Source organism: Petaurus breviceps, unplaced genomic scaffold (assembly GCF_028583685.1).
Source record: "Petaurus breviceps papuanus isolate PSGF00001 unplaced genomic scaffold, PetGlider_PUasm1.0 90825, whole genome shotgun sequence".
NCBI lineage: Eukaryota > Metazoa > Chordata > Mammalia > Diprotodontia > Petauridae > Petaurus > Petaurus breviceps.
Window position 1 is genome coordinate 2,138,351 of NW_027187353.1, and position 12,411 is coordinate 2,150,761.

The window sequence follows — 12,411 nt, forward strand, 5'->3', positions numbered from 1 at the left end:
CTGCTCTGGCCCCAAGCCCAGATATTTCACAATCCTAGACACCCTGCCTTGGGCACTCTGCTCTGAAGCGGCTTCTCACTTGGAGCTAGAGGGAAACTCCTTGATGATATATCTCTGACAGGGGCCGCTTGGCTTCTTACTGGAGGATAAGGGCTTCCCTGAGGCCATTCCCTACCACCTGGAGTATTGCCTGGATGCCTGGCCCTTCCTTGCTGTCAGGCAGCCTCTTCCTTCCCAGCTTGGCCCCAAAGACTGGCCCCAGCTGGCTTCAGTCTCACTGGAGCACCACATCCCTGTGGGTTCATTTTGCCCTTTTGTTTGCCCATTCTCTCACTCATCCACAGACACTCCTTGACTTGGCTCATACCCACCCCTTAGCTACCCACCAGTCACAGGAGGGGAAAGAAGGTTAGTCTTAGGAAACCTGGATTCAAATTTAGGCTCTGAGACTAACTCTTTGGCCTTGGGAGTAACTTCAGTTATATCTGAGCCTCCATTTTCCCACCTGTAAAATGGGTATGATAACCCTCAGATCACATACTTTATGGTATGGTATGGTATGTTATGGAATGGCGTGGCATGGGATGGCATTGCTTACCTATGAAAACTGGGCTTGTTTTTTCCAGGCCACTATCCTGTGAGGCTTAGCTCCAGCCCTGTGTCCTGGAGAGTCTTCCCTGATGGTAACAGCCCTTGGTGCCCTCCCTCCTCTGACCAGGTCCTATACTCTGGCACTTGAATTAGCATACTGTTCTATCCTAAACATTGGAGGGCAGGGCCTATTTTCTCATTCTCTTAAGCTATCACACTTGTGAAACCCAAAGAGAAGAAATGTTTGTTGATTGACTTAAGAGCCCCTTCCCCTTTCCCTACATGATCAGGTGGAGAAGGACAGCCTATGGCAAGAGGCCCAAACACTGTGTTTCTAATGTGCCAAAACAGAAGTTGGCAGCAGGATTCACCTGGTTTCAATTTTTTTATTAGACTAAGAAATATAATTTATTGCATAAAAATTAATTTTGTTACAATAGGAAAGCTAGATGTTATTTACAGGTTTGGAGTTTACAGAAGAGACCACTCCAGGTTCAGGGGCTGTCCTTCAAACCCCTGTCCTCCCTCTCCCACCCCCTGCCATATATAAATAAGAAAAGAGAATGCCCACTGAGCATAGCAATTGGCCCTTTCTCTCTGGAAAGATGCTCTCTCCTCCCCAGCCACTGGAAGCCCCCTTCCCCCTACCCCACCGCCACCCCCACCCCCCCGTATGCCTGCCTGTCTGCCCACCGGGGACATAGACAGAGCTGCTGATCCCACTCTTGGACCATGGAGCAGCTAGAGACTGTCCCAGAGAAGACAGAGAGAGATACAGAGAGGGATGGGGAGATTGAGAGCAGAGAGAGGCACACGGGGTCCAGAGAGTCCTGAGGGGAAAGGAATAGCCACTCCAAACTTGAGATATCCAAACTGGGGACAAATAAGTGAGCATACATCCTATGTAGTTAAATAGAGCACACACACACTCGCACATACTTACACATCCACACGCTCACACTCACACACACACATACAAACACACACCCCTTTGAAGGTGGTCTCAGAAAGAGTTGGGAGAAATGCTGAAATCCATCCCCTGCCCATAGCCCCTCCCCAGCTCTGCTGGATCTGGGAGGCAATTTTACCAGCAAACCTTCTAGATGAGGAGCCCAGTAAACCCTTTATGGGGCCTCTTTATGAACATGGGCAGCTGGACCTTTCCTAGGAGGCGCACTCCAAGCTGGTTCTGCCCTCTGAACCTTGCCCACAATTTCTAGGAATCAAATCATTCAGGGCTGGTGTAGATATGTGTCCTGTCATTCCAAATTCTCGGTGATGCAGTTGTGGGCTCCACAGAGCAACAGAGGAGGAAGGATGGCCCATAAAAAGAGCAGAGAGCAAGGCATTTGGGGTCATAGAAAAAGGGAACAGAGGAGGAAAAGGAGATGGGGAAATGAGACTCCTGGCAGCACCAGCAGCAGACCCAGGGGTCTCTCCTCAGCGTTTCCCTTGAGGACAACAGCATCATTGAATGTTGGAGCTAGAAAGGGAACCCCAGAGATTTATAGTGAATCTAACATCTTTGTTGCATAGACAAGGAAAATGAGGCCCAGATCACAGGGTGCAGGAGCCCAACAGTTGGAAGGCCATTGAGTTCACACCTACACCCCCATACATACTTTAAAGATAAGGAATTGAGGCCCAGAGAGGTTGGGACTTCTCTCAGGGTTGCCCAGATATTGAAGAGCAGGGCTTGCATTCGAAACCCAGTTCCTCTGACTCCAAATTCAAGGGCATGAGTTGTAAGCAGCAGGACTAGAATGCAGGTCTTCTGACTTCAAATCAGGATCTCTCTTTCTTCCCCTGTGGCAATCCCAGCCAGGCCACTCCATCGATCTGAGATGGTGTGTGGCTGTGCAAGGGAGGAAAGTGTTGGATTTGGAAGTCTAAGGACCGCCCCCCCCCCCAGGTTCAAATCCTACTTTGCTATCTGTATGATGTTGGGCAGGCCACTTCCCCTTCTCTGGGCCTCCACTTTCCTTATCTGTTAAATAAAGGGGAATCTTTTCCTTCAGGCACTCATTCCCTATGACTGTAGCTAAGTTGTTTCAGTCATAACTGAGTCTTTGTGACCCCATTTGGAGTTTTCTTGGCAAAGATACAGGAGTGGTTTACCATTTCCTTTTCCAGCTCATTTTACAAATGAGGAAACTGAGGAAAACAGGGTTAAGTCACTTGCCCAGGGTCACACAGTTGGTAAAGTGCTCTGAGGTCATTGTGCCACCTAGCTGTTTCGATGTTCAATTTGTCTTGAAGACAGGTCTCTAGCTAATGGCTAATGTTTGATTTCGAAGTCCTTGAAAGGTCTTGCCAGAGACTTAGTGATAAAGGTGGAAACACCCAGTTGTAGCCCACAGTGCTTGCCTGAATCCAGGATTCAGGTCCCACAATGGCACCATACAAAATGGCTGCCCATATTATCCCCTTCCCTTACACTCAACTGAATTGTAGGGTACCACTTTTTCCTTCAGGATAAACACCCTGAGTCATGATGTCCTTGGACCCCAAGTGGCTCCCACTCCCTCTGCCAAAGCCCTGGCCAAGGGTCTTCCAGACCTAAGAGTTCAGTTTTTGCCCCATCCTGAGTTAGGGAGAGACCTCAAAGACGATTTTCCCATTCTCATTCCCTCTTTCCACCTCCCCCTGCCCCACCCAGTTGTGAGAACCACCATAAAGCCTCCAGCTCACAGCTCAGATGCCCAGTGCGTCCTAGCCTCACGCATTGTAAAAAGAGCCGCCTCCCAAATGAACAGTATTTTCAAAGGCACAGGGTCTTCCTGGCTTGTTCCAGCGAATTCCCAGCAACCACATGATGGCACATGTTCCTACAGGTCCCTAGATAATAGCCAGGAGTAGCCCTGGGGGAGCTGGTACATAGCTCCCGGTCTGGGTTAAGGTGTGAGGCTAGAAATGCGAGCTGGTTATTATCCCATAAACAGCAAGTACCAAGTGTTTTCCATGGGATGGGGCCAGCTAGGGCAAGACCAGTACTAAGGAGTAGGTCTCTGTCCTTCCCAGTGCCACGTCTCCCACTTCTTTTGTCTTCGTTCCCACTCTTTCCACCCCCTCCCAGAAAGAGAAGATGTGTTGTGGGATATATAACTGGGACACCAAGCCAGTTAGGGGGGCCTCCCTTCTCAGCCTCTCCTTCTGGGATGGGTCCCACCTAACTACTAGCTCTTCTGCTAAGGGGGAGGGCTTCCCCACCGTGCCACAAGGAGGTACATAGAACACACCTATCGCCTCCATTTCCACATCTGGTAAAATAGCCCAGAACTAGTTCTGAGGTTTCCAAATTTACTTACCTAATAGTACCTGGAAGAGAGCTCTCCAAGGATGAGGGCATCACCATTAGAGAGGAGTCAGCCTTTGGAAATGATACCTGGGAAATCCCTGGGCTCGCCAAATCTGACAATGTCACCTGTGCCTTGGCACTGCCGCCCCCCAAGCCATCTGCCCCTCCAGAGAGGTATTACTGAATCACAGGATCCAAGACAGAGTTAGGATGAACCAGAGAGGTCACCCAATCCAAATCTCTCCTTATATAAAGTAAAACTGGGGCACAGAGAGTTTAGAGGACTTTCCCAAAGTCACATAGGTAGGAAGTCAGAGCTGAATCCAGGGCTGCATATGGATACCCTTTCTACTCCATTACACTCTCCTTAGGAGGGGCAATACTCTTTTCTGAGGATCTGTGTGGAAGATGGAAAATCCCTTCTACAGACATCTTGTCTGACCCCCTCCCTCCTTTTTCAGGAAAGGATGCTAAGGTCTAGAAGTAGAAAATGATTTCATCATGGCCACACAGTTAGTCATGGGCATAACCAAGACCAGATGCCTAATTTCATATTTGTCACTATACCAGGAATTCCGTCACACTCAGGATCCATACAAGGGACAGAGCTGCATGCCTATTCTCTTTGGAGGGAGTGGGCCCTGAGTCACAGCTGTTGGCCTTGCTCGGCTGACCTAAGTGGCCAGCTCTTAGAGATCCCTAGCTACTGACCTCCCAAATCTGGCTCAGCTTATAGGATTCAGCCTACTTTGGACTCCCTACCATAATGCAATACAGCTTGGGTTTGTTACTCTTATTTTCTCTCCCACATACCTAAGCCCTGATTTTGAGAGCTCATCCTTCATCCGGGATATGGGGAAGATAGAACAATGAACAAGTAGCCACCTGGAGTCCCCCACCTGTCATGCATGGCTCACCCCAATTCCTTTGCTAAAGTGGGCAGGCTGGGCTGTCTTCATTCACAAGTGGTTCTGCCATGGCCCCTCAGGCATTGACATCAGCCAAGTCACTGGCCACAGCTCTCCAACCAAAGGGTCAGCTCTTCCCACTGGAATCTCCTCTGACCCCAGGTTATTATTACCAAGCAGCAAACCCAGACTTCCAACTAGGACTGGAAGCTCAAGGCCAGCCAAGATGGTAGGTTGAGTCCAGTATCCCAAAGTGCAGTCCGGAATGCAAAGTATGTAGCATTTCTCCTTTTACCCTTGCTGGGCACTCACAAGATGGACATATATGCTTCTGGGATGCATGGGAAACTGTGGGGCTCCTTTCAGTTATTGCTCCTTCCAGACTCCAAGGACTTTCTAATTTCTCCCATGAAACCCACTCTCCTCCCCTCTCCCTGCTCTCTTTCCTTCTGCCCCTAGACCCCAGAGAACATCTGGAAATGAGCAAGGCCAGGTGATTTATCCTTCTTGTTGTCACATATTTCTTCTGAATTTAGCCCAAGATTGATTTCAGAAACAAAAACCTTTCCCAGACCACCTCTACTGGTCTCCCTCCCTCCCTCCTTCATTTCTGTGCTTTCCATGACTTTCTATGCATACCCCCAAATTCACACACTCATCCACTCAAGGAAACAATTTTAAAATCTTTTTTGTTTGTTTTTAGTTTTCTTTCTTTTTTTTTTCTTAAAAAGGACGCATCCAAAGATCTGGATAATAAATCATTTTGCGTTTCCTAAGAAACTGGGTTTTTTCCCCTCTTTTTTTCCTTCTTTGTGGCTTTTGTGGTTTTCTTCTTTGACCTTTTAATAGCCATTTATGTAAAGCTCTCTCTTTCTCTCTCTCTCTTTTTGACAGAAGAAAGCAGTTTGTCTAGATCATACTGGACTTCTTCAAAGCATAAAATGACGTTAAGGGAGGAGAGGAGGGCAGGGCATTGGGAGGAGAGAGAAACCCATCATTAAAAAGAAATGAAAAGAAAACCCAACCCAGAAGCCTTAGAGAGAGCCCTGGTCTCTGAGGGCTGTGGGAGCTGTTGTGCATATGTGTTTGTGGGGTGGTGGTGGAGGGGTCACCTACCCCTTTGACTGAGACTCTCGTCATCACAGAGCCATTGGTCCCAAGCTCCCTGTGGCAAGAGGGTTGGAGCAGGAAGAGACAGAACCTGGGGAGGGGGGGTTCTAGGCTCTCCTGTCAATGGAGTGTGTAGATTTCCTAAGGCTGGTTATGGTAAGTGAGAGTGGGAAGAGGAAGAGGAAGAGAATGGGGATTCCCCTGTCTGCAGTTGTAGGGTGAGATGGGAGAGGACATCTCCATCCCCACACTCACCCCCTTTTTTCCCCTGTGCTCTCATCCTGTCCTGCCCCCTACAGTTCCACCCTTCCTGTGTCCATGGGCGGCAGCCAGGGTGGCATCAGCAGTCACCATCCGTGGCCATGACCACCAGCATCTCACTCTTGCCCATTTCTTCCAAGGCACTGGCCAGGGTATTGAGGTCACCGTCGTCCTGGTGCAGGGACTCCCACAGATCCAGGATCACCCCCGTGGGGCTTGCTTTGGTGGCAAAATAGTTCAGGTACCTGGAATTGATGAGGGGAAGAGAGAGAGAAGCATTGGGTTACTCAATGGTAGAAAAATCAGTGGGTGATGGCATCAGAGTATGGCAGGAAGAAACATGGCCATGGGCTGCAGTTGGGGGAATCTACATTCAAATCATGAGACCCATTTATGTGACCATCAGCAAGACACTTCATTTCTGTGACTCAGTTTTCCCATTTATAAAGTGGGGATAATAAAAATCTACACTAACAAATGAGATCATATTCACAAGACACTCATAATTATTAATACATTATTATATCATGTATATTAATCATTATCATAATATATTATTGACATTCATAATCTCAATTCAACAACCATTCTACAAGCATACACTGAGTGCCTGCTGTATACAAGGTACCATGCTAGGCACCAGAAATACAAAGACAAAATAGTGATCGTTTCTACCCTCAAGGAGCTTTCATATGCCTGGGGAGAAATGACATGCACACTGATATGTAAGGGCAACACATGTCCAGAGTAATACAAACTAATTCCAAAAGGAGAGAAACTAACAACTGTGGAGATCAAGAAAGAGACCCCTGTGGAAGGTGCCAGCAGAGTTGTGCTTTGGGGGAAGTCGGGGACTCTACAAGGTAAGGTAGTATATTCTGTGCAAAGGTGTGGAGGTGAGAAATGGAATACTGTACATGGAGAACAGCAAAGGGTCCAGTTTGGAATGAAGGGTAGAAAGGCCCATAGGAGTCATATTGTGGCTATTATCATAAAACTGGGGGAGGGCAGGGCCAGAGTCAAGCTTCCCAGACATAGGGCTGGGCTCTGAAAACACCACACCTGTGTTTCTCAGGGTTTGAGGATGTGTGTGCAGGGGAGGGGGAAGGGAGTGCCTTTTTGATCTGTGAGGGTAAAATTGGGCGAAGGCAGCTCTTGTGAAGGGATCAATAAAGAAACAGGAGAAAGAAAATAGAATCGAAATTTTGGAGCTTGAAAAAGCCTTAGAAATGACCTCTAGCCGGACTCCCTAATTTTAGATGAAGAAGCTAAGGCTTAGCAAAGGGAGGTGGCCTGCTCAAGGTCACGTAGCTGTGTGACCTTGGCAGGGCTGGGATTCCAGCTCAGGTCTCCTCAAACAGCACCATATTCTGCTGTCTTCTGCTGCCCCCATGTTATATAGACCACCATCGACAGAGAAGAGAGATTGCCACCAGGCTATAAACTTCTCCACTGAATTGTAAACTACTTGAGGGTGCGGACTTTATCTTATCCCCCCTAACAGAGTGGTTTGCCCAAAGTAGAAGCTCACTGCTTGAGGGATGAACTAGAATCCAGCCCAGGTGTGTTGGAAGAGAGCCAAAGATAATCCAAGCAAGAGGGAGATGGGATTGGGTTAGGGGTACAAGGAGCCAAAGAGCCTCTTTTAGTGAGGTTCAGGATGGCCATGGTTGGGAGGGTGTGTATGTATGGGCTATACCAGAGAGCAGGAAGCCTTGGCACTCACCGATCCATAGACAGTTTCTGGGCCAACAGCCTCCAATCATTTCCCCGGGAGTTGGGAGCATCGAGGCTATTGCAGATCTTCTGCCGGATGGACAATGGGATCTTGAAGGCATAGGGTCCCAGCTGGGTGGTCACTGCACCGCTGGGTGCAGAGCAGAAGTTGTCTAGGGAGCCAGCAGCTGTCTGAAATGATTAAAGCAGGTAGAGGAGGTTAGCAAGAGCAGAGGGTCCTTTCCCAAAACGCAGATGATTTTGAGATTTGCCTTCTTTCTCTCATACCTTTAATCAATCTATTTATTAAGCTCCTAAAATGTAACAGGCACTATGCCAAGTGCTGGGGGTATAGAAAGAAGCAAAAGACAGTCCCTGTCCTCAAAGAGTTTATAATTTAATTGGGCAGAGTTTACAGAGAAAGCCATTAATTCTATACCCAACTTGACTGGCTATTGATGTGGACTGTCAGCCTCTTAAGGGTTGGGACCAAGCCTGAAAGATTTCCTCTTTGTGTCTAATAGCTAGTACAGTGCCTTGCCCATTGGAAGTGGGCTCTTAATACATGGTGGTGGTGATAATGTTGAAATTCTCTTTTCTCCTGATTCTCAGTCACTGGAGATCCAAATCTTTACGTTTTCAATAATGTTTTGTTCAACTATCTACTGTTTATTCAAGGAAAGAGATGATCTATCTCACTGGGGTCCCAGTTGGGCCGGATTTGGCCAATGTTGGCATCATGGATGGTTCTCCCTGTGTCTGGCCTCCCGCAGTTTTTGAGCTGGGTGGGCAGCTCCCTCCCATGAAGGAAGGGCCCAATGGAGGACAAGCACTCCCATTCTCAAGCTTACCTCAGCCAACGTTGTATGCAGCTGGAATATCTGACCCTCCCCTTCCACTTGCCGCACACAGATCTTGCAAGTGAATTCTGTGGAGGCCAAGCTATATCTTTCCAAGGTGAAGGTACAATGCAAGGCCTTCTGGCTGCCACTCCAGATGTGGTAGAATGGAATTTCCTACGGAGAGGGAGAGCAACATGTACAATCAGATTCCAGCAGCCTCAAAAGACATAGATGGGGACAGTTAGGTGGCGCAGTGAGTAAGAGCGCTGGCCTCAGAGTTAAGAGGACCCAGGATCAGTACCGGCCTCAGTTACTTAACACCCACACAAAAAATACTGGCCATGTAACCTTGGGCAAGTTGCCCCAATTGCTTTAAAAAAAAAGATATCTATGGTCCTTCTGCCTCCTCTCTGCCAACCCACACTAAGGGTAATTATAGAAAAATGTGTACCCCATACTACAGCTAGGCCCCATATCTGGATCTGGGTTTCTCAACCTGTGTTCCTCACTAGAGTAGGGTTTCCTAACTATTTGGGGGGCCATAGACCCCGTGGGCAGTCTGGTGAAGCCGAGCGATCCCTTCTCAGAACTATGTTTTTAAAAAAGTTGAAGGAGATGCTATATTTTAGTTAGAGGTTAGTGAAAATAGTGAAATAATTTTCCTATTCAAGTTCACAGAATCTTTGAAATCTATACAAGGATCCATTGGGAATTAAGACTCCAGGCATTAGAGTAATCTTTTACTGTGGTTATCAAACTTTTCTGGGATTGGGGTTTATCAAAGCTTTGGGCTGCTCCTGACTTTTACCAGATCCATCTCAGACATAGGAGAAGCTTATCTATCATCTACCTATCCCTCCAGAAATGAGTCAGAGGAAATTTTTGTTCTCATAAGTTCGATTTATTCATAGGATGTCAGAACTGGCAGAGACCCAAGAGATCATGTGGCTGACCCCTTCCTAGGCCAGAAGAGGAATTAATATTGGGGAGGTCACTTGTCCAAGGCAACACAATTAGAAAAGTGTGCACAAAACCTCAAAAAAATAAATACAAGTAATTCAGAACTTAAGTACAAGGCTGGTCTGTATCAACAACTGACTAAAGACTCCATACTGTCCATTCCATCTATTTTTTCTCATTTCTGCTTCCTTTCCCTGTTAGTAGTAACGACAAACACGATCCCAGGACCAGTGAGGAAAAATGTTGACCACCTCCCACCAGAGAGGTGGTGGGCTCTATGTGCAGAATGAGACACGCCTTTTGAGGACACAGTGAATATGTGAATCTGACTGTGCATATTTGTTACAAAGGGGTTGTCTTTCCTTCTTTCTTTCTTTCTTTCTTTCTCCCTTTCTCTCTTTCGTTCTCTCTTTCTTTTTTCTTTCTCTCTCTGTCTCTGTCTTTCTGTCTGTCTCTCTCTCTCTCTCTTTCTTTCCAGGAGAAAAGAGGTGGGAGGGAGAGAAAACAAATACTTGTTCATTGAAAAAAAAATCAAATTTGTTTTAAAAAAGGAGTACAGGCTTTGCAAGTCTGTCAGTGCTCCAGAAACATCAGCTATTACTGTGATTATCAAGGAGGTATCTCTATATGGAGAAGAAGCCCTATGTAGCAAAGAGTCATAGGACCTGGGTTCAAATTCTGATGCTGCTTATTACTACCCTTATTACCTTGGGCAAGTGACAACTTGCCCCTCTGGGCCTCAGTTTCCTCATCTGTAAAATGGGCGTGTTGGACTAGATGGCATTGGAAATTCCATTCCAGTTCTATGTCATGGCCCCAGGATCCCAGCCCAAGGTCCTCTCCACCCTTCATCTGGAGACAGTCTTTTCTCTCTGCCACCCTGCACCATGCCCTCCACTGTCCCAGGTCAGTCTCCTTACTTGGTACTTGGCCAGCAGCTTGCTTCTCCACAGAGCATGGGGGATATCATGGATGGAAAGGCGAAGGTTGTGGTAGCTGTCCTTAAAAAGCAGGGGCTTGGGCTCTTCTAGCAGGTACCCACCCAGGGTCTTCTCCAGCTCTAGCACCTCCTGCAGGACACCCAAAACGGGAGTTCATGAACTGGGCCATCTCCCCTTAACTTTGACAAGTCCTAGTAAGGGCCAGAGGGAACCAAGAACAAGGAGATGGGCACCCAAGACAGACTAACAGAAGCCCAGTCCAGGGAAGGAGGCAGATGAAAGAGGAGCTATGTTAGAGGAGGCAGAAGAGGGAGGCCAGGATGGCACTAAATGTTAGACTTGGGATAAAAGATGAGTCCGTGGTCTCAGGGGACCCAAGGAAAGGACAAAGATGGTTGTGGATTGGTACAGGGAACAGTTATTGATTTGTGAGGAGAAGCAGTGGGGAAATTCCACAGATACAGACTTACAAAGGAAGGGATAAAGAAGAAAAGAGTTAAAGAATGAACCCAAAGACCTAAGAATACCATAAAGAGATTCCAGATCTCATATAGATTTCTGAGACCAAGGTCAGTCTCTGGGTCAGCTAAGATCTCCCACTAACTTGAGAGGATTAGTTAATGTTTCATGTAAATAAAAACCCTTGGGGTGTTTTCTCTCCATGTTCTCCAGCCCTGGGCTCTGCTAGACTCCTGATGGTTTCAAGGTCATTTTTCTGGGTCTCTACTCACCCACTCCCTCAGCCTGGGAGAGACTCAGACTAGTCTCTCTTCTCTCCCTGGCTCCAATATATCTTTCAAGACCTGAGCCACACAGGACAGGCATCCTCCCTCACTGAAATTACCTCGCTATTTCTCCTGTTTACCTTGCTCCACTACCAGGTTATGAACCCAAAGGCTGGGCTATCCTCTCTCCCCAGCATCCCTCACAGGGTTCAGCCCCAGTAAACATGCATGCAAAGTGGTTGGCTGATTGTTAAGAGAATGAGAAAGAACAAGGATGTATCCAATAGGGCAACTTGCAGCCCATTCTCCCCAAGGTCCCATGGAACCAAACTTAGGAGTCAGGAGAAACCTGGAGTTACATTAGCTGTGTGGCCATGGTCCAGTCACTGAGCCTTGGGTCACACACTTGTGATTCCTATTCCACAGAGTGGCCATTGGGTTCAAATGTGCTCATGTATGTAAAGCAATCTGAAAGGACCAGACAAATGTCTCTCGTTATTAAGTCAGCTCTGACTCCTTATGCACAGATCAGGTCATGTCATCCCTCTGCAAAAACACTCAATGCTATCCTACTGTCTACCAAGTAAAGTTCATGTTCTTTAGCCTGGCATTCAAGGCTCCACCTTGGGCTAGACACCACACACTTAATTCTCCAGGTAAACTGGGCTACTCAACATCCCCTCAAACACATATTCTACATTTCCTGGCTCGATACGCTCACTGTTTCCTACATCTGAAGTGTCATTCCACATTACTGGGTTAATTTCCATTCAGTTTTTAAGACCCAACTATGACTGCATCTCTTCAAAGAAGCCTTCTTGGACCCCGAAACACACTCCACAGTTGACCATGACTCTTTTCCCTGAGGAACTTCACACAGCTCTGTATTTAAACCTCTCTAAATGAATGTATTTATCATTCTGAAGCCTGGCTTCTAGTGCAGCCATGACCTTTTTATTGGAGGGTGGGCTGATAGGAAAAGACTAGAGTCATAACAGGGAAAAAGCTTCTTGGAGGAGACCACGTTATCAGTGATGTAAGTTAGATGGGGATGAGGAT

The 12,411-nt window shown here is 47.2% G+C and overlaps 1 protein-coding gene across 3 annotated transcripts in view; it reads right to left on the minus strand.

The window, feature by feature from the left end:
- Positions 1-1,347: 1,347 nt before the first annotated feature.
- UNC5B (unc-5 netrin receptor B) overlaps positions 1,348-12,411 on the minus strand; it is a 136,650-nt gene continuing 125,586 nt past the window's right edge. Inside the window, exons 14-17 of one of the 3 annotated variants that reach the window (XM_069071106.1) lie at positions 10,607-10,756; positions 8,736-8,900; positions 7,895-8,076; positions 1,348-6,413 (exon numbers count right to left, since the gene is read on the minus strand). In XM_069071106.1, the coding sequence (XP_068927207.1) occupies positions 6,248-6,413; positions 7,895-8,076; positions 8,736-8,900; positions 10,607-10,756 (663 nt within the window). In that variant the 3' untranslated portion in view covers positions 1,348-6,247. The remainder of the gene's footprint in view (positions 6,414-7,894; positions 8,077-8,735; positions 8,901-10,606; positions 10,757-12,411) is intronic. The other 2 variants (XM_069071104.1, XM_069071105.1) reach the window with 2 other exon arrangements.